Raw genomic sequence first — 27462 nt, 5'->3', positions numbered from 1 at the left:
GTACATAATTGTCGCCGGTCGCAGCGGCTTCACAAAACGTAGACTTTCCCAGCCCCCCCCCCCAAAGTACACACAAAATACAATTGAAGCATATGCAATGAAACGTATGCATTGGGAAATTGGATTGCAGTAAAACCCGTGTTTGCCGGACCCTGTACCAAGCGGAATCCTGTATTTACCGGACAAAATTTCATGCACCAAAGTGCTGTGGATCGAAAGTGCATTCCTGGATCAAGCGGGGTCCTGTCACATCAGGACAGTTTCCGCTGCACCAAGGGCGTCTTGTCAGGGCAGGCTTTACTATAGTGAAGTTTATAGTGAATTGTACTCCAAGTAACTCGTGAGTCCACACACAATGGTCATGCAGTACAAAGCCGAAAAGTCCCTTTCAAGACAGAGTGACAGACAGGAGTCGTCACTAGAAGGGCTGATCAACCAACACAGAATACTACAGTGGTGCTCAATGAAGTCCAATGAAGCGAGTGAATGCCGTGCGGAACGTTGTGCAGCTGTGAACACTGGGCTGTCAACTGGCACAGGGCGCACACTTGACTCACACAATATTAACATTGAGCATCAACGTAGCATAATAATAGCAGTGAAAAAGAGTAGAGTCAAATACGCGATGAGCGATAGTGTAGAGTCTAATACTAAAGGCAGAAATAGAGTAATGCCTGTCACATCAGGACAGTTTCCGCTGCACCAAGGGCGTCTTGTCAGGGCAGGCTTTACTATAGTGAAGTTTATAGTGAATTGTACTCCAAGTAACTCGTGAGTCCACACACAATGGTCATGCAGTACAAAGCCGAAAAGTCCCTTTCAAGACAGAGTGACAGACAGGAGTCGTCACTAGAAGGGCTGATCAACCAACACAGAATACTACAGTGGTGCTCAATGAAGTCCAATGAAGCGAGTGAATGCCGTCCGGAACGTTGTGCAGCTGTGAACACTGGGCTGTCAACTGGCACAGGGCGCACACTTGACTCACACAATATTAACATTGAGCATCAACGTAGCATAATAATAGCAGTGAAAAAGAGTAGAGTCAAATACGCGATGAGCGATAGTGTAGAGTCTAATACTAAAGGCAGAAATAGAGTAATGCCATCAAGTGCGAGATAACATGTTAGGAGCATTAACGTGTGATTGTGAAGCTTACTTTAAAGCGGGATGTTGAGTCTACAGTGCACCATGGGCACAGCGAGATCATGTTATGTGTGAATGGTATACCGTAAAGTACCGCCAGAGCGCCCCGTCTCGCGAGAGCGCCCCACCTTGATTTTACAGCCAGGGTCCAGGGAAAGGAAAATCGTACGGCAGAATGCAACGAAGTGTGTATGGTGTACTAACGTCAGAGGAAGGTTTTTGTGTGGAGCTCGTGTCCGCTCGAAGGTACGGATTGTCTGCACAACGTGCAATATGTGTACGAAGTTCGTGTCGTATGACCTACAGACGGGAGACCACCTACACAATACGACCACGAAAGGACGAGATAGTGGGGCGCTCTGGCGGTACTTTACGGTACTAGTAATCAAATGGATGCAAAACATATAGATGTCGTGATACACCATGCCTGATTCGTGGCTGGAAGCCGTGAGCTCAGTGCTTGGGGCTAGTGGGATTCCTCTAGCTTTCAGAATCCTGCATGAAAAAAGGTAAAAGAAAGTGAAGGTACAATAATAGTAAGGTGATGTAAGCCTCTTGGTTTCGCGAACGAATTTCATCATTAAATTCATGGCATGGGAACGACGCTACAGAAGTATACAAAAGCTGAGCCATCCTCTAAAGAAAGTCCACTTTAGTGAATCTCATCTTGTCAGCAGCACCATGCTGTTTGTATGGGAGAATTGCCTTCGTACAGTGCTGCCCAATGAAATCCTGAAATCAAGTCGCGTCACTCAAGTACCGGGCGTTGCGCAGCCCTAGACCTGCGAACACTGGGCTGCGAAATGGTGCAAGGCGCAAACTTGAGTGACACGACTGGATTTCATTGAGCAGGACTGTACATTCAAGGCACCTGCACTTCCTATTACAGTGTAATGTTCTTATTTTACAGGAACATTCCCAACTGGGCCTAATGTCTTCTGAGGCTGCGTTTACACGACAACGCACGGCCATTTTCCGTTTTCAGTCCCGCATTTCTTTTTTCATTTTCGTGCGTTTACACGATCAAAGCTGATCCGAGGTGGTCTCGGTTTGTATCGTTTTCTCGCGTCTACACGGGAGCAAAGGATCCGCAAAAGTTCGTCATGTGCCGAGTGTTGTCGTGGAAGCACCAATCACACTCAAGGAATAATCGAAAACAGGCCACACACCAGCACTCGTCACATGACGAAAATTGTAAAAAAAAGAGTTTTATTGTCGGATCCGTGTGAACGGCCGAAAACGGAACAAACGTGACGGAAACGAGGCCAGCAGACCGTTTCGACTGTTTACACACCCAAATTTATCCGGCAGAACATTTCCGTTTTCAAATTCTTCCACCTTGGCCAGCGTTTTGGGTCTCTTCCGCTTTGGTGTACAACTATTACGTTTTGCTCCGCGTACCGTGTAAAAGAACCATGCATCCGAAAGGATTTAGTTGCGCTTTCACCCCCAGCGTTGTCGTGTATACGCAGCCTTAGATGGTGCCCAAGGTATTCATTGAGTTCCTGCAACTTCATTTGAAATGAACTGGAAAAGTGCAAAGGGATTCGAGGAGGACATTAAAGCAGTCAGCTCCAAGAAATGAAATTGATTCGTGAATTCAATTATAATGATGTTCACACCTACATGTACATGTATGCAATAACTAGGTATCACACTTCATCTTACAGGCGAGACCTCACTATATATTCTCTGGGGTACGGCAAGTGTTATGCTTTAGAGAGGTCCATGTTATAGCGAGTTGGGCACATAATATAAACCACATATATCAAAGTTAGGGCTGCGGTTAACCAAAAGGTTATAGGCTAGAACCAAGAGTAGATAAACAAGAGTGTGCAACTCCGGGATGGGTTGGCCCGTGGCGGAATTTTTTGTTGACGTAATCTTTTCTATGACGCATGCGCTGCGGGTCTTTTGGAAAGTTTGCATCGTGCACTTGGCCGGGCTTTACATTACAAGGTCGGTGCCCAGTACGTGCTCTCACACTGTTCTGCGTCAAAATGCGCGTTTTTCTGAAAAAAGGTGACGTCTACAAAAAATGCTGCCACAGGCAGGGGTATGTGCAGATTGTGCAGAAGAGATCCAGAGTTGCACACTCTTGTTTATCTACTCTTGCTACAACCTATAAGAGATAAACTGTACATGTAGCCTGTATTCATGTACCATTGCTGTACATGACTGTAAATCCATGTATCCATGGTACCATGACCTCACGCACTGCCAAAACAATCAAAAAAATATGTATAATACTCATAAAAGGACACATTTCAGGCTCATTAAAAACGTCTTGAAAGTTTTTGTCTTCACAAGTATACTTTATGAGTATTATGAGTATTATCGCATTTTTGTCTCAGACGAAACTGTTTACAATATGTATAGTGGATGCATATTATATTTTGCTCAGTTTTCCAGAGCAGGTTCAACAAAGAGTGAATAACAACTAAATAGAGCGGTTGCCAGTTGACAAACCCCCTTTATATTTACAATGCAGTTGCGTGAATGTCCACTACTTTCTGAACGAAAGGTTCAACATATTTTAATATTTTGTATGCTCCATTGGGCTTCGGATTGCACCATCACCTTGTCATTTAATCAACTCAACCTCATCATGAGCATACGCAAGCATCACTAATATGGGGAGCAACCCCAGAGATGAGGGAGATACACGCCGTACATCCATTGTGCACAGTACTGACAGGGTACGCACATGCTGTCACGTATATTATGTACAGCGGACATTGAAAGAAAATAACCGATTAACCCATATGCATATGGTTAACTGTTCGTGTATTCTTAACGGTTACATAACCGGTTAACCTATCTAACCATTTCACCCTAGTCAAAATGGCGCTGTTTGCTTACAGACTACAACTGTATTGCCATCGATCCACACTGATCAATCCAGGAAATGTGCGCATGTTGTACATTTTTAGTGTATTTTATAGTAGTGTGTCTACTGCATGTGTTTCAGGACTGTAACACTAACAGTCACACTACAACAAAAGTCCGACACTCCAGAACAACCCCACACAAAATCCTGTGGTCGACCAGCCAACAAACACAGCTCTGGGTTGAATGACGAATTAGTGAAAAACTATAAAGAGAAAAGAGAGGTGAAAGAGAAAACCGCCAACACATCTCCAGAACGACAGAGCCTCACTCTCTCCCTCCCTCCCTCCCTCTCTCTCTCTCTCTCTCTCTCTCTCTCTCTCTCTCTCTCTCTCTCTCTCTCTCTCTCTCTCTCTCTCTCTCTCTCTCTCTCTCTCTCTCTCTCTCTCTCTCTCTCTCTCTCTCTCTCTCTCTCTCTCTCTCTCTCTCTCTCTCTCTCTCTCTCTCTCTCTCTCTCTCTCTGTCTGTGTGTCTGTCTTTGTCTTTGTCTCTCTCTCTCTCTCTGTCTCTCTCTCTCTCTCTGTCTCTCCCTCTCACGGCAACTAAAAAAACAACCATATCTCAAACCACACCTCACTCATTTTACGCTGTAGGATGAAGATGAAGGGGAAGTTGGCGATGAGAAGAAGAACACGGCAGGGTTTAAGCATTTATTGTTCAGTGACCCGTGTCGTTTGGCGTATAATGATTCTCGGTTTACAATTGTAGTATTGTTTGTTTTGCAAAGAATTTCAATCAGTTAAAAGTCATAGATGCTGTTTACATTCACAAGCGTAAGCCAGACCGATGCATTCAGAAAGAACATGTCACGGCATCCACATTCTTTCCTTAGCACCGTAACTGTATTTTGCACATATGTTTGTTTTATTCACCCTCTCTCTTTCTCTTTTCTTACAGTTACACTTGTGTTTTATCACACTATAGAATGACTGCGCATGTATTTTATAGATTGCGATTATTATCACTGTCGGGAAGGAAAACACCAATTTTACAGGGCCCTAAAAGTCTGAACGATACCTATGAAATGCACTGTCAAAGCAAACACAAAATATGAATATGCAAGCTCATGCCTGAGGGGAAGATGAGAAGTTGAAACGTGGAGATTTTTCGGACAGGACGAGAATCCGAAGAACCTGGGTGATTCCCTTACTTCCACAATGGGCTAGTGGCTGCATCACAAAAATTATACCTTGCAGTGGGTGCAGAGACAGATCAATAAACACTAACCTGAGCATGAGAGCTGCTCGTATTCATTGCGATCGTCAGGAAAATGGCAGGACGAACGGACCAGAAGAATGTTGGCTATGACAAACAACTGCATATCCAGACGACACACGGCTTGACTATTTGCTTATGACGTTCAGCTTCGAGGTCCAGCACGATGGAATTTTCGGAAGGAACTGATTTTTGAATTATTTGGGGAAGAAGATTGCAGTCAGAAAAGGTACCGTAACTGGTTTCTTTCATTTTGAAAAGCTGTTCACCAAAGTCCTAAACATACACCATGTACACTGTACGACGTTTCGGAGCTGCTCCAAATCGATCGATTTGTTTTGAATGGTTTCGCCACCGCTTTCCGATCGATCGATCCTTGCGCGATCTGTCGATCGACAGATCGCGCAAGAAAATCGATCGATTTTCCAAATCGACAGAACGCGCACAACATATATAGGATCATGTTACAGTGATGGAGAGTTACTCTTAACTCGTATCCATATGTCCTTTTCTCTTCTACAATTATTATTATTATTATTTGTTTAACATCGGAAGCTCAACAGTGCAGCTGCACAAATATGAAGATTCCGATGGGACCGAAAAAAATAAGAATAAAATAAAAAATAAACAATGTATATACATCAGTGTAAATGTTAAGCGTTTTGGGCAACATTACCAATGCAGGCCAAGACCAGCACGTCGATGGATAATTTTGTTGCTAAAATCTCTGCTCAATTATAGGTTTCATGTATATCCTGCTGGTTTGTCTCCTCCTTTGCCTTCTGTGCCTCTTATTTGTATTCTTTTATCTGTTTTACTGCTGTGGTTGGCTTTCACCCTTGTCTCAGTTTTATTGGCCGTCATCATGCTGTGCCATGAGATAATGATATAAATACAAAAATACATACATCAGTGTAAATGTTCAAATGTTTAGAAAAAAGGGGGATTAGTGGTGAACATAAAGAAAAAAGAAGAATAACGTATGCTGAATGAACCTGGGCAATATAATTATACAAGGTACCAACCGGCCAAAGTAAATCGCAGGCCAAAATTTGCAATAGAAGCAAATGATGCATTATTGAGCCATGCCTGCATGTGAGGGCAACACATACCAATCGATTTCTTTTTTGAGAACCCCAATCGGCCGAAGTTAAATGACGCCAAAAGTTTCATTTCGAGATCGGCCAAAGTTTCTCACCGGCCAAAATTTGATTTACATTATTCTTCATGTTTCCGACATCCACAAGTAGTACTATGCACGTGCACTGCACGTGCACCCATGGTCGAAACAGTACTCCATTTGTGTATGTCGCGTGTCACATATCGCGCATGTCGCAAAAGTTGAACTGGTGCATTGCGACAGCTCGCGACAGCTCGCGACAGCTCGCGACAGTACAGGCAGTTTCTTGTCGCAACTGTCACAAATCGCGCGGGTAGAGCGAAACTGAGCACCCGGGGGGGGGGGGGGGTATCCTGGGATGCGAGCAGTTTTTTAGTACTCCCGGGTCCAAAATCTCACCACCAGGCGGGCTGATCAAAACGTCTGCCGGGTCTGCATCCTACAAACGTGGAACTGGTATCTTCTCGACGGCAGAGCGCAGCAGGCGAAGCGCCAGCACCCCAAATCAAGACTTTTTTTATTTTCCGTGGCGGGAAATCGAGCTTTTCCAGGTATCTACAGCCTGTAGAAATTCAACGCTGAGAATTTCCAACTATTGTCCGGCTTTGGTCCTCTGCCACCGACCTATCCTTTGAAGGAGAATGCTGAAACCAGTTGGTTGCTCTTCAGTAGTTCTTTCTCTATCGTATACATATTTTTGTATGTCGACACATGCCGTGTGTGACGACGTAGACACTTCTCAACACTTGAGTGACTTGAATTTGGCCATGATGACCGAATGTCATTGGACCGTGGAGTCGAGTAGAGGGCTCAGGCTCGATCGGCACAACGGGTACGTATAGCACAAGGGTAGGGCTAATGATATATCAAGTTGTTTGCTGTGCACAACCTTGGGGCGGAATTCGGCACGAAATTCTCTGCTCACCAACTGTTGAGTATACCATGCAATACGTAGGTTTAAACTCATATTACAGTGCTATCACGGTTGCAACCCTCTTTCAAATGGTGACATAGCCAACAACCACATAATCCATATCAAAGCTTGCCCCTTGTTTTCTTTCTAAGTGTGAATAATAGAAATAATACCAGTCCTAATCATTGGAAAATGCAAATCACGGTCTATTATCGACACATCGTACTGTCGCGGACATGGAAATCCAGTCGATTGACCGGGGCCGGCGCCCTCAGCGCGTACAGAACGTTGCATGCAGTGCACATGTTGATCCAATGCGACCATCAGCAGCGCATGATAAACCGTGCTACGGCTACATGGCCAGCGCCCTGGGGCCGCTATCCGTGCGACCTGATTTCCATGTCCACGACAGTAGTACCATGCAGCCTGGTAGTGCATTTGGAGCAGGAAAGTGAATGGTAGCACTGCGGTGGTGAACACATGAGCTGATGACAACCATCGTCGTCTTGTTGGTTTGTGTTGTCTCCAGTTCATTGCAGGTTGAAGGAGGAATGAACGTCTACTCTTTCTTTCCAAAACTGGCTGGGCACACGCCAATGAGACGGAAGCTAGTGCCAAACCAGTCCTTGGAAGTTTTGTTGTGCTGCTGGACTTTCAATCATCATGTAAAGTATATTCCGGTTTCTGAGTCTTCGTGTGCGCCTGAAGAGCTACACTGTGTAGAGATGTTGGAAGTTTATCCTGCTCACGACACTGCACCAAGTACAAGCACTTCCTCGGCACTGCCTGAGCCCTGTTCTGTGTTTCCTGTGACCAGGAGAAGCAACTAGAAATTGGAGCTTGAGCTGGAACGCTGGTGCTCTCTCTCTCTCTCTCTCTCTCTCTCTCTCTCTCTCTCTCTCTCTCTCTCTCTCTCTCTCTCTCTCTCTCTCTCTCTCTCTCTCTCTCTCTCTCTCTCTCTCTCTCTCTCTCTCTCTCTCTCTCTCTCTCTCTCTCTCTCTCTCTCTCTCTCTCTCTCTCTCTGTCTTCTCTCTCTCTCTCTCTCTCTCTCTCTCTCTCTCTCTCTCTCTCTCTCTCTCTCTCTCTCTCTCTCTCTCTCTCTCTCTCTCTCTCTCTCCGTCACGTTCTGTCGAAGCGCATTGTGTCTGAGTCACGTACTCACTCTCCTGCTCCTCCCTCATATGCCCAAGACAGTATGACCAACTTTGAATACAGTTCATGCCCACATGTGAACTTGTGTGATTCTCTTGTAGTAAGCTGCCACGTGTGTACTTGCACGTGTTGTGTACATGTGTGTGTGTGTGTGTGTGTGTGTGTTTGTGTGTGCGCGTGTGTGTGTATCTATGGGACTGCGTTCTCCTATTCTCTCTCCGGTGCCTTCGAGGCCCACGCAACCCTTGTGGCAGTGGCTCGACAGCACAGGGCAGGTGTGTGTGCGCGCGTGCATGTGTATATGTGGGTGTGTGTGTGCGCGCGCGCGTGTGCATGCGCATGTGTGGGTGTGCGCGCGTGCATGCAGATGTGTGTGTGTGAGGGTGTGCGCACGCTGATGCTCAGCTCTCCAGAATTATGTCCGTGTGCGTAGCCAGTGTATGGTGGCAACATTGCCTTCCTTCATGTATATGTGTATGCGCATACTATTTGGGATGCTTTACTGTTTTTGGTGGGATCCAGTTACATAGTTTTCTGTTCAATTATTTATGTTTATACAGCTGCTGTATTTGTAGTGCAACTTTATGTCTTTCTGCTGGTCAAATTGTCGTCTTGATGGTGTTCAAATACTGATATACGTGGAAAATATTACCCTCAGAAAGTATGCTCGTTGTGAAGTTGTCCTTCTTTGGGCTCAAACCATTGCTCGTGTATAGGTAGATACATATCAGTGGGTTCGATTGGTGGCGAGAGATCAGCCTAAATTGTTTGGGGCGGAATTCGGCACGAAATCCACGCTGAGTACTTTTTGACGACGAGTTGCGTCGGTCTTGAAAACTCTGGCGAGAAAGCGAGGAAAATGATGTCGCTTGGAGCTTTCCGCGAAACTGAGGGCAGCTAATGCCCGCACCTTCCCAAACATTGCCTCGGAACAAGACGATACCACCAGGGAAGCTCTTGTGAGCAAGGGATAAAAATAGTCTCTTTTGGCGATATTGAGCTGAGTTTCAAATTTCCCGGGCCTGGGGTCGGATTTGGAAAATAAAAGTGCAACTTTTAGGGCTCTTTTTCGGTGCTGGCGCTTCGCCTGAGCGACAGAGGCGAGAAGTATTTTCTCGTCACAGCGGTTTTTTCTCGTGTTTTTTTCTCACAAGTGAGCAGTCATCTGATCAATTTCTTTTTACTCGTACATCTTCACATGTTCTCTAAACCGCTGCGCATGAGCACGACTGGCCAGTCGTCTTGAGGTAGCCTTTTCGACACCACGTTCTTTTTCGTCTTTCCAACAGACATTTATCAAATTTTTTCTCTCATCAGCATGGCTGAGAATGCATCTGCTCCCGCTTCAGCTTCGTCCGCCACGCCAGATTGGGCAACGAACCTGACACAACTTGTCAAAGAGCAGCATGCTCTAGCAGAGAAGTCTGTCTCCGAAATGGAGGCATGCAAGAAGCAACTGGAAACTGCCACTGCGGAGTTGCATCGCCTCAAAGCAAAGCAAACAACTTACTCCTTTCGTAAGGAGAGCTGCAAGGAGCATCACGACTTTGTGGACCAGGTGGAGGCGAAGCTGGAGGACGCGGCCCGGACCATCCCGGATGGACCTGCCAAAACCGCCATCATGGAAGGTATGTCCTTTGCGACAAAAGGAAGAAAATTATAAAAATCGCCGACAAATCTGACTGGGCCACGGCGATCCAGTATAAAGGCGAGCATGACATTGCCGACGATGACGAGGACGCGAAAAGGATCAAGAGGGCTGAGACTGAAGTGGAGAAGACCAGGCGACAGAGCCGATCAGTGAGGCCCAGTTCTAGTTTTCGTCCTCACTACGAGCCATACTCGCCGCGGAGCCCCAGGGTCCCTCCAGCTCCGCGATCCGAACAGCAGTCGTTTGCAGCCCCGTCGGCGAAAGTCGTATGCTTCGCCTGCGGAAAACCTGGCCACTGGGCCAAGCTTTGCCCAGACGCAGCCTCTGGAAACGCTAGGAGAGCTCGATGAGCCAGAGAATTATCACTTGAATCACGCGTATCCTCAATTGTATCCTCAATGTAATATTGCTGAGTTGATCTATCCTATGCATTCTGCCAATGATTTTTATTGTGAATCATCCTCGTCGTGTAATGTTGTACTCAGCGGTCGCCTTCGTAATTGTTTAAGTTTTTGGTCATCTATTGGCTGCTCGTCCTTCACATTCAATGTATTAAGTAATGGTTACTATCTACCGTTCACAACCACTCCCACACCCTATGCTGCAAAAAATCACTCAAGCTGTTTCAAACATGTATCATTTGTGTCCGAAGCTATCGTCAGTTTACTATCTGCAAAATGCATAGAGAAAACCACTGCTGACAAGATCAGCATTTGTAGCCCTCTAGGTGTAGTTGAGCAGAAAAAGCTGAGGCTGATCCTAGACCTGCGATATCTCAACAAGCACCTCCTGGCACCTAGGTTCAAATACAAGGATATCAGCACCCTTCGAACCATGTTTGAAACGGGGGAGTATTTTTTCTCATTCGACCTGAAGTCCGCTTACCACCATATCGACATTGATCCCAGGTATCACAAATATTTGGGATTCAAATGGCGAGGAGAGCTCTACACATTTACAGTGTTACCTTTCGGACTCTGCACCGCACCACATGTATTTACGAAAATCACCAGAGATCTGGTGCACTGGTGGAGACGCAATGGTCACAAATTGTTCATGTATCTAGACGACGGTGCGGGGGCAGAATCGTCACAGACTGCTGCTAGTAAGCTTGCTGATATTGTTCGGGCAGACATCCTGAAATCAGGTTTTATTCTCAGTGAGAAAAGCCGATTCACACCATCACAACAGGGAGACATGCTGGGCTTCCATGTTGACCTGGCCCAGGGCACCATCAAGGTGACCGAAGCGCGCGTAGAGAAACTCTCGCACCTCCTCACCACAACAAACCTTGATCATGCCACAGCCAGAGAAGTAGCCAAGATCGCTGGCTCCATCATCTCAATGAGCCCAGCTTTCGGTACGGTAACACGGCTACAAACTAGAGCAATGTATGAGGCTATCTCCACAGCCGCCTCGTGGGAGGAGATTGTACATGCGACTCCCCAGCTCCGCAATGAAATCACGTTTTGGTTGGAAAGCTTCCATAAATTCCACGGCCGCCCGCTGAGGCCCCTCGTAGCAGCGTCTGCAGTTCTCACTTGGTCAGATGCCAGCGAAACTGGGTGGGGCGGATACTCCGTTTCAAAGCTCGGCACCTGCGTTGCCAGAGGACCGCTTCCACCAGAGGTACGTGAAACAAGCAGCACTCTCCGTGAGCTCATTGCCGTTAGATACGTGATACTATCTCTATTACCAGTCTTGTCAGGATGCGAAGTGATCCACCGATCAGATAATCAGGCGGCAGTCGCGATAATCGCATCTGGCAGCAAACACCCCCATCTTCACGACGAAGCCCTGGCACTCTTCCGTATCTGCATCCGACAAGGTATCACGTTCCGGGCAGAGTGGATACCTCGGGAAGAGAATGAGAGAGCTGACTTCTTCTCAAAGGTGAAGGACCAGGACGATTGGCTGCTTGCGCCAGACGTCTTCCTAATGCTTGACCGGAAATGGGGCCCACATACAATCGACCGCTTCGCTACTCCGCAGAACGCTCAGATGCAGCGCTTCTGCAGTAGATGGTGGTCCCCAGGCTGCACGTCTGTGGACGCATTCTCCGTGAGCTGGAACGACGAGAACAATTGGATCGAGCCTCCAATCCACCTCATCGGCCGCACGATTCGCCACATGCAAGCTTGCCACGCAGACGGCACTCTGATCCTCCCTTTCTGGCCTTCGGCCACATGGTGGCCACTGCTATGGTCTCCAGCGGGCTTCCGAGATATGGTGGTTGATCATATGGTCATCCCGCCTCGGGAGAACCTTTTCATCTCGGGTGTCACACTTCTGGCCCTCCTAACCGCAATACAAATGTGCTGTTGTTTGGTGTGTAGCGAGCGTGGCTTATCGCTGTGCGAGAATGCTGACTCTGTGCTGTCGACGACATGTCCGGTGTAAACGCGAAAACGGTTCCTCCGCGAAAATGGTTCCAGGCATACATCGGTTACCCCCTGGAACCGTTTTCGCTAGCGAAAACGGTTCCACCCTAGCCGGGAAAATAGTTCCTCCGCGAAAACGGTTCTTCCACACATTTCCTGCATCTACGGCCCTCTTGGAACCGTTTTCGCGGATGGGGTCTCACCGCGAAAACGGTTCCTCCCCGGAAACGGTTCCACACATTTCCTGCATCTATGGACCGTTTTCGCGGATCGCCATGCATCCGCGAAATCAGTTCCCAATCAGGAGTTGTGCTTTCGGTTTTTTTCTTCAAAACGTCCTGAAGATGTCTTCTCTTGGTGGTAATGGGGCGTGTTACGACGAAGTCTTGCAAGCGTTGCTTGCATCCGCCTGCCTCGTTTCCTGCGGACGCGAAGAGGCGTAGAGCAATAAAACGCTTTGCAGTCAACTTCGCCTTGGATCGTGGGGTCCTTTTTCGCCAAACAGATGAAGGCCTACCACAATGGATCGCAGACGACGGCCAACAAAAGGAGATCTTGCATCCATGCCACTCGCATGATATGTCTGGTCACCTTGGCCGTGATAAGAGAGGAGGAAGGTCTGTGAGAGGTGAGTAACTAATATTACTTGGATTTATTTATTTTCAGTCTCAAATCAGTGAAAGTCGAGAGGATGGTAGTGTGTGGTGTAAGTAAGGGAGTTAGTGCACCGCATTTAATTTTTATTACTTTCAACCGTCTTCATGAAGGACCACACACAAAACTGACCACAACTGACAAGGCTTCTGTTGGCATATCAGTACAGTGATTGCTCCGGATTAACCCACTTCATATACATGTAAGCACGCACCTAATTTTCCACCATATATGACTGTACAGACTTTCAACCCGGGTTGAAAATTCTCATGTTAACACACCCTTAAGGCCGATTCACAATACAACTTTCTGCGACGCGACATGCGACTTGCGACACATGCGACGAGCTGCGACAGCGACACACGGTTCACAATATTCTTCATTATAGCAATAAAAACTGCTTTATGGCAGTTTTCTAAAAAAAGTTATGGACCCCGTCTAAAAAGTAAGAAATTAACGAAATGTGATAGCCGAAAATTCACCTCACAACCCTCACAATAATCACGACACTTGAAGATCTAATAGTACGGCTTTCAACACTTGTTTATTCCGACACTTGTACTTGTACAAGTACATGTACTGCGCCAACATGCTTGCATGTGAAAGAGGACCATGAGGGGAAAAGGTTGTCTCGCATCCTGTCTGTGATTATTGTGAGGTTTTGTGTGAAATTTTAATTTTCGGCTATCATATTTTGTTAATTTCTTACTTTTTAGACGGGGTCCATGGACTAGAACACAATAACTTTTTTTAGAAAACTGCCATAAAGCAGTTTTTATTGCTATAATTTCTTTTGTTTTTTGGCTAAAGGATATTACCGGTATTATTTTTATTTTATTTATTTTACTAGGGTGTTTCCCACAGACCTTCTTACGGGAGCCCCTAGAAAGGTTAAGCATGAACGAACAAATGGGCGATAATCTGTACAAGAGCGAACAGTAGAAGGCAGCATATTTCACCGATCAGAACCTATAATTGTGTCACCAATGGAATGCCCTAAATGATGGCCTACATGTAGCGACTCTACATGTTATTATTATTATTATATTTTACTAGGGTGTTTCCCACAGACCTATGGTCTTCTAACGGGAGCCCCTATGTACGTGTATCATATCAAATTCAATACCGTAGTATATATACGCATTGATGTGCAAGCCTTTTCTTGCAGAAAATGGAACTAGTCTTGCATACATGTATTCATGTTCTTCTGCAGGGGAATCATAGGAGTAGTGGCGGTGATACTTTTTTTTAGACGCAGGTCATTCTGTGGATGTTGCAGAATTTCATGACTCTGTCATAAAATAGTCTTGTCTTTCAGAAAATTCAGATGTCAGTAGTAAGTGCGGGGCAGGTTCTGGCACACTTTTTGACCTTTGACCTTTGGGCCAAATAAGGCACACTGTGTCGGTCGTGCTGGGTCTGGCCCCGGGACTCCCCCAGGGTTTGACCTTTGACCTTTGGGTTAAATAAGGCACACTGTATCGGGCGCGTTTGGTCTGGCCTCGGGACCCCCTAGGGTTTGACCTTTGGCCCTGCCATACCATAAATGTCATCATGTTCTTTTCCGTGGCGAACGTGGACTTGTGCACGTTCGGTGCATTCGCACTGGGGAGTAGTAAAATACGTACTACTCCCTGATTTGCACATCGTAGATGTGCAGTGACATATTGCGCATGCGCGCATAAGTACGCGGAGCGTGCGACCTTCAGTGGCCCTGCGGAAAAGACGCAGTGCAACACAAGGCGGACTAGTACACGTGTCATTATACTACTCCCTGATTTGCACTTCGTAGATGTGCAGCAACAAGTTCACGTTCCTTGCATTCGTTTTATTCGGACATCGTAGATGTGCAGTGATTGACAAGTTGCCCATACATAGGGTGCGACTTTCAGTCCCTGACCCTGCATGCACTATCCATGCATTATATGCTGCTGTTGTTGTTGTTGGTTGTTGTTGGTTGTTGTTGGTTGTTGTTGGTTGTTGTTGGTTGTTGTTGGCTGTTGTTGGTTGTTGTTGGTTGTTGTTGTTGGTTGTTGTTGTCGGTTGTTGTCGGTTGTTGTTGGGTGTTGTTGTCGGTTGTTGTCGTTATTGTGTATTGTGTTTAATCGTCATTTTGTTCATTATCCAGGAGGATTTTGCTATGATCCAGTACCATTTTTCGCATAATTATATGACACAAGTGTGTGTAACGTTAGTGTAACGTGGAGTATGCTGATTGGATGTGAGGTGGTGAGAGTATGCTGATTGGTCGATAACAATTAGTTGAAGGGATAAAGTAATGCTTCAGGATCATTACAGTTGCATTTGGCACCATGGAGTTTCAGGAGGAAGTTGAATTTTGTGATGGGTGTAACCATGAAGAAATAGAAACGGAAGAAGCTGTCGTTTGCATAAAATGTGGTCTAGTCTTGGGCTCTTTGTTTGCGCCAGAGGCAAATGTAGCAGAGCGTGTAATGCTGCCCAGTAAGCCTTACACAGATGTGCAGCGACTGGAATCAGTGGATAAAAGTCTGGGGGCTTTTATCGAGAAGGTGGGAGTGTGTAAGCCGCTATACCCATCGCTTTTTGAAACTCGGCAACGCCTCTACGCTATGAAGAAGGGCAGTGAGTATAGAGCTCTGAATTATGCCATCGCCCTGTCATGCATTTACTATGAAGATGAAGAGATGGTGCAGATACTCAGTCCTCATCTCCCCAGAAGCAAAGATGCATGGATGAGAAATGCTTCCCTATTCAAGACTTCCCCAGTGTTCTTCAAAATGTGGATGAAGGTCATAACCCCAAAGAAACTACGTAAGGCTCACTTTGAACGGTTTATTGAGAGGACGGTGGATATGACAGAGCAAGAAGAACAGCTAATGATTGAACTCATCCAACATTATGGAGTTGAACCGAAGCTACCACTTGCTGCCTCACTGGCTTATGATGGCTATCCAGATGCATTGATCTATATACTATCCACCATTGTGCAGGCATTCTAAACTGATTTAAGGTGCACGTGTCATCACTTGCTTGGAGAATATTGTTCTTTATGAATCATACAGTCAATTTCAACCGTAATCAAACCATCCATTGCATGAATTCGTTGAATTGAAAAGAAAGGAAACATTTCTATAATCTCACTCTGGTTTTCGTATTATGGAAGAAGTATTGGAAGACTCTTTGCACTGTGGCCCCAAGGACCTCTGGGCCCCGGCGGTCCCACGTCACCCTGAGGGCCTGGCGATCCTTCAGGTCCTTGGGGTCCTTTGTTTCCTGGGGGTCCTTGCGGCCCTGTAGCACCTATGTGTCCTGATGGCCCTTGGGGTCCTTGCAGTCCTGTGTGGCCCCTTAAACCTTGCAATCCAGATTCCCCAGTCGGCCCAGGACTTCCTTTTGGTCCAGGAACCCCTGGTCTTCCTCGATGTCCTTTAAGTGATCCGAATGCAGTCCAACCCGCAATGAGTTTTTTATATACAACGAGGGTGGTAGCATCCAAATAGAAGTCACCCTGTCTGCCGATGGGTGGCGACGGAGGGTCTGCTCCGCTATACCAACCAAATCCTGGATCACCTTTAGGACCCTTCATTTTGCGGATTTGGGCTAATTCCTTCTTCACCCACCCAGCAGGTACAGCACAGGTGTCCGACACACCGTCGTAATCCAGCCAGCATAAACGTTTGCCATTCATGTGCAGATTTCCTCTCATCCTCACGCTGCCATCCGTTTTCAAATGGGTTTCGTCATCTATCGTTGACTCCGCGAATTCTTTGATTCGACCCTCCATGATCTCAGCATCTGTTTTATTCAACTTGCTGTTCTGTAGTGCCCCGACATTGTACATCAGGGTGTTTTCGGTGTTATCGTTACCCACCAGAGTTTTGAGTTGCGCAATATCAACCTTCAAGGTTCTTATTGTTCGGCTGGAGGTTTCCTCAGACGGGCTCTTGTGGAAATGCATGCTCCAAAACGCCATCCTTGTTATTATGGGGAAATATTTCCCCTGTACAGTAGGTATGGCGGTGGTACTGTCTGCAGTAAACAACGCTTCTGCCGTTACAGCCGGTGCGTTCACACCTCATTTTACACTGCGTATCAGGTCTTTGAATACCATAGGGAAACACATCAGTTTGGACACTGCCCAGTTCGAACTTCATTCTGAAAACGTGGATACGGAGAGTAACAAATTGTACGTGGAGACGCAAGAAGGGGAAGTTCAACTCTCCATCCTAACAGGAACTCACACGGATATTGCAGATCTCATTACAGTCATTAACGAGGCACTGAAAAGTGCAAATCACCCAGATATTGTGTTTTCCTATTCCCGCTATACAAGCCGAGCGAGCATCAGCGTACCTGTCGGGAAAAAAAATTATCCTGAAACCCGACTCCCCCAGTGTCGTTCTGGGCTTGGGATCGATTGCAGAATCCGTGACCATATAGCCTGGTCTTTTCACATCACCGTATGCAGTTGATCTGACTAGAGGGAGAAGGTTTGTGTTGTTGTATACAGACCTGATCGCCCAGGCCGTCGAATATGAAGACAATCAGGACTCGAGGATTTTGAAGACGTTCCCCATTCAAACTCACAACGGTATCAACAATTACATATTTGGAGAGAGAGACAAACGCGCTCTACTTCCGCACTCAAGCGTTACGGAAATATCATTTTGGCTGAAGTACAACACTGGAGAGTTTATCACCACGGGGTACCCGGCGTTATTGGATCTGAGAATCGAGTAAATTTTTCCACGTACAAGTAAGAATGGCGCAGCACGTCGTGGCCACTCAGATCCCAGACCCCTTTAAGGGGCTGCTGTCGAAAACTAAAGTGGTGCAGAATAGCATCCTAGAGCGAACCGAAAAGAAGATATCACTCCTAGAGGGGAGAAACTTTGTAAGACTGTATTCTCGAAATGGTTCACCACCCTCTCTGAACAGCGAATTGGATATATCATCACCAAATTTCATTGCCTTGAGTGAAAGTTACTTTATCGTCAAACTCCGGTATGAAGTTAGTGATAGTCGGGCTAATGGAGCCAGATCATATCCACACTGGGTGTGTTCCACCTCCCCTGCATTTTCATGGTTCAAGAATATCCGCGTGGAACTAAATGGCACGGAGGTGACGCAATCTAGCAAGGTGCAAGATATGCAGAGTGTGCAACACATTCTTAGCCTTATGGAGAGTGACGTGGCTAAACTCCAATATTCCGATTCTGATCTGTACGGACTTCAGAAACTCGACCCCCAGAAGTGTGTTAAAGATATACCTCTAGGGAATTATCGGTATGGTGTAAAACGCTCTCACGCCTATGCGTTTCCAACAAACACAGATGGCGAAGATGATTTCGATGGTACGACACTGAAAAGACGGCCCACTGTCCACCTGTCGAATGAGGAGAACTTCAGTAATACTGTTCTGGAAAACGTTGCCCGTGTGACATCAGGGCATTTCCAGTTCAAAATGAGACCATTCCTTCCCTTCTTCAATGTGGATGATGCGTGGTTGCCTCCAGGAACACAAATCAAAATACGGTTTGATTTACCGCAAACCCAGCTCTCTAGATATATGATTGTCTCGGATAGAGGCGGAGGAGGAAACAGTCTAACAGGTGTTGGGCCTGTCAACATTGATCTGCTGCAGCTGGACTTTGTTTACCCTACCTATAGAATGGATAAGGCATACGTAGATCAAGTGCGTCTGCCTAAAGAACTATATTTCCATACCTGGTGCCCTCGGCTTGTACAGAAGAGTTTGACAGACGATGCAGGTACTCTGGAGCTACTCCACAATTCAGATATTCCTAGGAGGATGATCCTGTTCTTTTCTGATCTGAAACTCGGAGAAGATGCTGTCTTGGGTGGCGGCGCTGCCAGTAATTTCAGCAATCGCCTGGCCATGGTACATGCGAATCTTTCCCAACTCAGAGTAACCATTAACGATGAATCTGTGTTCGACAGTCCGCTGAAGTTCAGATGGGAGTGTTCCGAAAACAGTGATGCCAAGCACTATTATGACTATAACAAGTCGAGCTATTTACGTGGATACAACTTGGTTCAAGAGTTCTTTGGAAAGACCTATGGGGCTGAAATACCTATCACAGCCTCGGATTACTGTAACCATTACTTTATGATACCAATCAACCTCAATCTAGACAGGATGCTGGACAATGAAAAGGTCAGGGGTAACATGTCACTCGATTATCAATTCGCCAATGTGGCCAACGCCCCGATCAATGTACCCAGTCACGCAAGCACATTGATCAAGGTCAATTTATTATGTCTCGACCAGTATATGTATACCATGAGCAAGGAAGAAGGCATCAAGTGGGAGACTGTGTAAATATTTCCACGTTATAGTAACAATGCAGGGAGGAGATTTGGAAACCACACCCCGAGCGTGGGGAGGTGATCTACAGACTTTGGAAAGACAGTACGGGTCTGGTATCTGGGGCTTCATCAAAAACATCTTTGGAGGTGCACAGGCTGAGGAGCTTCGAAAAAGAATGCAAGACCCCGAACAAGGCCAAAAGCTCACCCAGAGGGGTGGGCTTGGGATGGGGGCGATGTTAGGCATGTCGCTTCTTCCCATGCTCTTGGGTCGAGGTCAAGACGGTCAGTCCATCAGACGTCAGATGGTAGCTGGCCGTGAACCCATGATGCAGCGAGGCGGACTGAGCATTCCACCGGGACTCGTGGCTAAAGCCCTACCCATATTGAAAACCGTTGGTGCACCCTTAGCTATGGGGGCGCTAGCGTCCGTCGGTGACAATCTGGTGGACAAGGTATTTGGCCGGGGTCGAAAGGGAAATAGTAGAAAAAGCAGTACTCGAGCAAGCAAGAGACGATCTCAGAAAAGACGATCGAAGCTACCACCCACTAACAAATCCTCCAGGGGGCAACGTGCAAGGAAGCGCAAAGGAGACGGTTTGAAGAGGGAGGTTGAAGGTCTGGGAAGGCAGCTGTTTGAACATGCAAAGTCGAGAGTACAGTCCGGCATCAAGTCAGGAGCTAAGAAGAGAGGTAGAAGACGACGATCCTCAAACCCTCCAGAAACCATTACTGACCGTATCCGAACTCGCATAGAAAATACCCATAACCCTTCGTTTATACCTCAGAGCTTTAACATTTAATTTTTTCTCGTTATAGTAAGTATGGACTTTTCATCACTGCTGTCTCTGAAAGGAGGGTCTGCCTCTTTACTCCGCGTAGCAGGTCTGTCTCTACGATCTCAACCCAAGTACTCTGAGATTCTCCCCTCCCTCCAAACATGGGGACAAAATGTGCTATTTCCGGGTCAGAGCAGCATGGGGAAATCCCATTACCTCAAGGAAATACTTCGAGAGGTAAAGCCGGAACGACTTTACGTCATCTCCAATACTTCACCGGAGCAATACAGGCAGGAAGGCACGGAGTTGAAACATTACAGTGCAATGCCTGAGTGTATCGAAGAGACGGACATTCAGCCCAAGTCCTTTGTCATTATAGATGATATACGTGTCATGGGACTGAAGCATGGCAGTCAGAGGGAATGTCTTTACAAGTTTTTCACCATGTATAGCCATCATTATGAACTTAATGTGTTCTTTCTCTCTCAAAGCTTTGATAACATCAAAGATATGAAGATAAATACCAACTTCCTCTATCTTTTTCGCTTTACAGATAAATCCAACATCAAACGCTACCTTCATACTTTATTTGGCGGATCCTGTTTGAAAGCTAATCTTGTCTATAAACTCTATGAAAAACTATTAGAAGCTTGTTGGAGACCCTTTCTAGCGGTCGATGCATCACGCAATGAGTTTTATACTCACTGTGATTCTATAACATCGAAGGTTGTGTTTGAATAAAATATTTTCTGCCTATAGTAAGTATGGATGGTGTCAGTGTTCGCATTATACCCACCCACAGTGAGTGGGATGCGGTTACCGTCACTAAGATTGGAGACACCTGGGAGGTCACATTCCCTAGAGTAAAACTAATTGTCCAAATCGAATCCGAAGTTGATAGTTTTGAGTGGATTGCTGGCTGTGAAGCACGGGGGGTAGGAGTGGATGAGATTGATTAAGCCCGTTGTACAGAAATGGAGCGAATACGGGTGCACTTCCAACCTATCTGCATCGAGTGCAACGGCCGTACTCACCCAATACCACCAGAGAAGAGAGACGAGACCATGAAGATGATATTACAAAACCCCCAGGATATCCTGAGTAAAGGTGACACCATGTGGGAGGTTCAAGGTACTCCTCCAGTACGAGGTGGAGATTATAAGAAATTTTCCGGGCAAGTGAGAGAAGCACTGGCCTATATCCCCGAAGAAGATCGCCCATTTCCTATCTCCCAAGTGAAATCAAACCCTCGAGTAAAGGCTATGTATGATAGAACATTTAAGAACAATCCGGATCTGATAAACCCATCCTCGGTTACTAATGCTGTTGCATCGAATCTCCTCGATTATGATCAGAGTTCTGGAATGGCAAGAGGGTCCATAGCAGAGGCTAGAATGAGGAGAAACATCTCTGCCGCTAGTATCCCACTGCAAACCGCTCTGGAGCCAAAGTTTGATAGAATAGTGATAAATACATTTGGTAAACTCCTAGTGGACCATAAGATACCGGAAGCCTTTCTGCAAAGCAGCCACTTCAGTGCAAGGCCGCAACTACACCAAGTCTATCAGGAGGATGAGCAGGGGCTCAGAGGTAGAATGGAAAACACTAGAGATAACCTCGAATTTCAAATCCTCAAAGACTATGCTACTCTGGTCAACCAAATCAATCAGTTTCACCTGTCGCGTTATCCATTCCAGCAGATTGCAGCAGCAGCCAACCTTAATGCGCTTCCAAATTACTCGAGGAGTAATGTGAAATTGGCTGCAATAAGAACTCAGCTTCTAGCCATACCAGGATCCGCAGACAAATATTCCGGTATAGGAGATATGATCAACGCCTACACTCGAACCAAAGAAGCAAAACTTATCAACGCAGAACAATTTATGTTAGGTCTCAAAGAGCACATGGCTGATGATGCCACCTTTATCAAAAGTGTCTTCAAGAATCGGCAAGTGGCTAGCAATACAAGGAGTCCCTATTACCGAACACTTGCTATTCTGAAAGGAAAATCCCTGGTATACTAGGTATGGATGTGGAGCTGAGCAACGTGGACATCGAGTCTGCGCTGAAACACATTCGCGGGTTCCGAGGTGTGACTAGCTACGATCTCCTGCCTGCCTTAAACCATGGCGAGTTTTGTGTGTGTAACACGGACAACATACTCCCGATACTGGACAAACCCGAAGGGGGACACCATTGGCTGACGGTGTGTAGGGAAGGCGATAATGTTCTGATATTTGACAGCTTCGGGCGTGCATTGATGCAGATGGCCGAAGACTATAAAGAACCGGAGCTAAAACAATGTTTTCTTAATGTTTATACCAGCTGTAACCTGTACACCAATACGCAAGTCATTCAAGATAGAAGCACAGCGGTCTGCGGACGTTATGCCATCCTGGTAGCGAAAGTCTTCTCAAAGACTGGTATAGACGGAGTATTGGAATTCCTCTCCTGTACGGTTCTCTCACGATACCCTTCACAACGATCAAGTCATGGTTGGTGGGGATTGGCAAGATGATCTTGCCGATGAGCTACATAAACCTAAGCGAGTACATTTCCCACGCAGAAAAGTGGACGTTTACGGCAAGGACGATGTATGGAGTGCTGATCTCGTAGAAATGCAGCCCTTTAGCGAATATAACGAAGGAATTAGATATATTCTCAATGTTATAGACATATACACGAAGTATGCTTGGAGTGTGCCACTTAAGAGCAAAACCGGGGATAGTGTTGTCTCAGCCTTTAAAACCATCACAACCAATCGGAAACCTAAGCTACTATGGGTGGACCATGGCTCGGAATTTTATAACAAAACGTTCAAGGAGTGGTTGAAGAAAAACGACATTCACATGTACAGTACAGAGAATGAAGGAAAAGCCGTCGTCGTTGAACGTTTCAACAGAACGCTAAAATCTCGTATGTGGAAGCACTTCACCGCTCGCTCGACCAACGTCTACATCGATGTGCTGCAAAAACTTGTCGACAACTACAACAATAGTAAACACCGTACAATTGGGATGACCCCCATGGAAGCCTCCCTAGGGAAACCGATTGAGCAACTGTATGAGCCCATTGCGGATGAGCCTGTCTTTCAAGTCGGAGATAAAGTTCGCATTACAGTGGAAAAAAGAATGTTTGCGAAGGGATACACACCCAACTGGACCGAAGAGGTATTTGTGATTCGTAAGGTTCTCCCCACTTATCCGGTCACCTACAAAGTGAAAGACCTTGCCGATGAACCCATCACAGGAAGCTTCTACAAACAGCAGCTCATGAAGACTGAGCAAGCTACATTTCGAATCGATAAGGTGTTGAAAAGACGTAAGGGTAGTTTGCTGGTCAAGTGGAAGGGATACCCCGAAAAGTTCAACCAATGGGTATCGCAGAAAGAAATGAGGTATATTTCCAAGGATAGTAGTATAGGGAAACGTTGATGCAGTGCACAATGCAGACTACTGCAAGAAATCTGCTTTCTGCTGTTATTGCTGATCGACTGGCAGAACAAGGTCATGTAGACCTACCACAATGTGTATCGTCGCCGGAGTCGAAACCATCTCGGCTTTCTAGAGTTTTGGTACGAGTGTGTCGCTTAGTCAGGTGCAATGGATCGAGATTTCAGGTGCTGATGCAGCAACTGTGTTTCAACTCCAGAACGGGTCGTACGCAATTTCTTACATTTGCAAAAGAACTATTTAAAAACGGTATCAGCCATGTTAAAATTGTGGCCCTGTACTTATTCAGCAGCGAGTTAGCGAACATCTGTATGGAGAATTCAACGGAACTGGGATTGCACTATGTACATCATGTCATGACCTGGCACTTAGATTACATGACCACCAATGTTTCGCCCTGGTTGGCGGAAAAAGGAGGTTGGCAAAGTTTTGAAAACACCCTTACACACGACTTCAACTGGTCAAATCGCTCAGTATGGACTCATCCCCGTTCAGTCTTTTTGGCCATAATTTTTCTCATACTAATGGTTGAATGGATGTGAGAAAAAATTCCCGGTACAGTAAGATCAAGATGGTCTCCTCAAGCAATGCCACCCCATCAGCCGAGCCATCAACTGCGAGCAACAGCGAAGCCTATGAGAAAGTGAAGGGGCGTTTGAATAAAGTTAAACTTACTCAACAACTACTCCTGCTTGCACCAGTGCTGTTCGGAGCCAGCAATGTGGTGGCAGAGAAATCCACTCAAACCTCACCAGCCGAAAGAACAAGCATCATAACTACATTCATACTGGCCATCATGTGGACTTTAATCTCATTTTTATGTCATCATTGTGAGCATAAATTTACGCAAGTACATAAGCATTTTCTCAAGCTGGGGAAATATATGCCCGCAGATACTGAACTTGATCAATTTGATGATATATGGACTATGCTGCGCACACACTGCAAACCAAAGTATGTAGGGTAATATTTTATGATGCGATGAAGATTATTATACCGCACAATGCACTATATCCTGCAATATAATTGAGGCACAAGCTTGAAATATTTAACAAAAATGTAGAGTGTTGGAGCCAGCTCCACACGTCAAGAAAGGAGGAATATTAGACAGAAGAATGGCGGGGAGTTTTGCATGAAAATGATGAAACATGTTCAATGTGGGGTCCTGCCCATTAAATGTCCTTGTGACCATATGCAAGTGTGGCCATGCCATCATCCAGTATATACCGCTTGCAGTCGAATGGAGACAATGCCACCTTGGTGGTTACCTCCTCATACACTGTGTGGCAATGTGATCGGAGACCCGTCATAGGCCTGGCAGACACACGATGACTGAGCAGTGCATCTACATAGTCCTTGTGGGTGATGGTATTTGCCAGGACTGCCTTCCGAACACCCTTGGCCCGTTTGGCCGATTCCTGCCCGATGTAGGAGTACATCTTCGATCTTAGACCTACAAACTCCGCCATGGATTTCCCACCAAGCTCATCTTTGAATTTGCCAACCACTTTCTTATTGGCAGAAGTGTACTGAGGATGGTCAGTGGGAAAGTTGCTGGTGTCATACAGAGACAGATCCATCTCTGCATAGACATCACCGGTGGTTATGTGCACAATAACAGAGTCGGTGTCGGTGTACAACAGCCGGATTCTGCTACCGTACTGCTCCTTCAGCACATCGTAGTAGAAGGAGTACATGTGTACCTTTGACAGGTCTAGTATCGACATACCCACATAGACCGGCTTGTTGAGCTTGATCTCAGTGTACTGCTTTTCTATTCCGACAAGCCCGTTTGGGAAAATGTCATGCCGCACATATGTAGGCTTGCTCACTGCCCTCAGTACCTGCTCCTCACTTTCTTCTCGCAAGAGATCGATGCGTGTTCGATTACGAACGTTCTCCATCGTCTTGCCAAAGACTGAGTTGTTCATCAGCTGCAGCACACAAACAGGCAAACATGACACATGAGAATCATATCATGCCATTCCTTCACATCAGCATATTTTCAATTAGCATACTCCACGTCACACTTGCACCATACATGCAACAACAAAAAAAAAAAAAAAACAACAACAACAACATACAAGACTGCACACAACGGTTGCATTTACCTTGTAAAAGCTCTTCTCAAAGTCGGTTGTAGCCCTCGTGCGAAGTGCAGTGTTCAGATTGATGTAGGGAGCCATCCAGGCACTCTGCTGAAATCCCAACACCTTGTGAACAGCGGTCACCACCATACCCAGACGCGAATACAGCTGCAGTGTACGGTAGTGTAACACATACTTGGACTTGGGTAGGAGACTGGGTGTCAACTTGACTCCATCTACGGCTGACACTTTGAGCTCCTCCACAAGTGCTTGTTGGTATGGTGATAGCTTATCCGAGAATGTTCTCATCACTTCCGGTGCGAGTGGATAATCATTGAAGTAGTGGTGCAGCGAAGAGGGTACCTCTAGATCACACTCCACAGTGAACCCAGTGCTCGAATCTACAGGTTGTGCCAGTATCTCGGACAGGTTCTTGTCACACCAGGCAAACTCAGATGTCGGCATACTCTGGCACATAGCCCAGCCATACAGGTTGTTGGCATCAAGGTATAGCAGGTATGATGTGGGCTCGGCAGGATTGTACTGATCCATCGTTGGGTTGTTGGCCTTGCCGTACCGCTGCGACGCCATTGAGATGCCCCCACGTAGACCGGCTTCGACAAACAGATGCATGTCTACATCCGTGAGCAGCTGCAGTTCAATCTGGGTGAACCGTAGTAGAGCATCCCATGCATATCCTACATAACACCATACAACACACCAGAACACAAACACGAAAGTCAATACACCATGCAAAAAGTATAAAAATACACCGACAAGAAAGCACAAGAATACTAACAGAGAACACCATCTAAAGGAGAGAATACATTGGACAACAACAAAGACTGATGAACATACCTGGGAGAGTAAGGTAATGAGCTGGATCCAACCCATACGTCTTGTATGCCGTCTTGCGGAAATGCTCAAAGACATCTGCTAGAAGATAGACATCTGTTTGCAAATAGAGGTCATGATAGGCCTCCATTGTACTGCACTCAAATGTCTGCAAAACAAAACCAAAAAAAACAAAACATCAACGCACGCACGCATGCACACATCCATACACACAAGCATCCACATATCCACAGATAGAGAGCAATGAGTACAAAAAAATGTGTAGGGCACATCACAACAGCATACAAAGTCATAAGTAGAGCATAATGCAAAAAGCATGGCATCAGGGAAATTCTGAGGGCCGATACAGAAGGCACAAGCTGCTTACCTGCCATACGTTCTGAGCATGAGCATAGTCAGCATCACTGATACCTTCTCCAGTCAAACTAGACTCAAATGCTGATTTAGGTGGCAGCTGTGTCTCATCAAACCGAGCAAAGGAGTCCATGTACTCGTAGGGGTAGACACCCTTACGCAGGAGAAGGTCATGATGGGCCAATGTACGAGTAAGCTTGAAGGCATCTTCCGGGGTGTTGCTCACCAACGAGTCCAGAGAGGAGTTCAAGAAGGCCATGGAGTCGATGAAGCGGTACTGACGCCACTTGAATGAAATATATTTCTCCATGTTGTTGGCGATGACACTGATCTCACCAACCTTCTTAATCCGCTTACGCTGGTTAGAGTCCTCGTACTCCACCTCTTCAACCTCGGTCATACCAATGTGGGCGATGAGGTGGTGAGCATCGTACCCTTTCAGGTTGTGAAACACAACCGGAATGATCTGGCGATCTGGGTAGATACTCAGCTGAATATTACA

General features: G+C 46.2%; 1 protein-coding gene and 1 long non-coding RNA gene across 2 annotated transcripts; both read right to left on the bottom strand.

Annotated features, from left to right (window-relative positions):
• Positions 1–798: 798 nt before the first annotated feature.
• On the bottom strand, positions 799–5463 carry LOC135821276 (uncharacterized). Its single transcript, XR_010554319.1, has 2 exons — positions 5263–5463; positions 799–1641 (listed from the first exon to the last, which is right to left on the bottom strand). It is a non-coding gene; the product is annotated as an uncharacterized LOC135821276 (long non-coding RNA).
• A 19062-nt stretch (positions 5464–24525) lies between these two features.
• Positions 24526–27450, bottom strand: LOC135821275 (uncharacterized). Its single transcript, XM_065334328.1, has 4 exons — positions 26974–27450; positions 26610–26754; positions 25776–26449; positions 24526–25598 (listed from the first exon to the last, which is right to left on the bottom strand). Exons 1-4 carry the CDS (start codon positions 27358–27360, stop codon positions 24837–24839), a joined length of 1968 nt encoding a protein of 655 aa, XP_065190400.1. The 5' UTR covers positions 27361–27450; the 3' UTR covers positions 24526–24836.
• Positions 27451–27462: the final 12 nt, after the last annotated feature.

This window comes from Sycon ciliatum, chromosome 7 (assembly GCF_964019385.1).
Source record: "Sycon ciliatum chromosome 7, ocSycCili1.1, whole genome shotgun sequence".
NCBI lineage: Eukaryota > Metazoa > Porifera > Calcarea > Leucosolenida > Sycettidae > Sycon > Sycon ciliatum.
The sequence above is the reverse complement of the archived record's forward strand: the minus strand, read 5'-3'. Positions and strand labels throughout refer to the sequence as shown.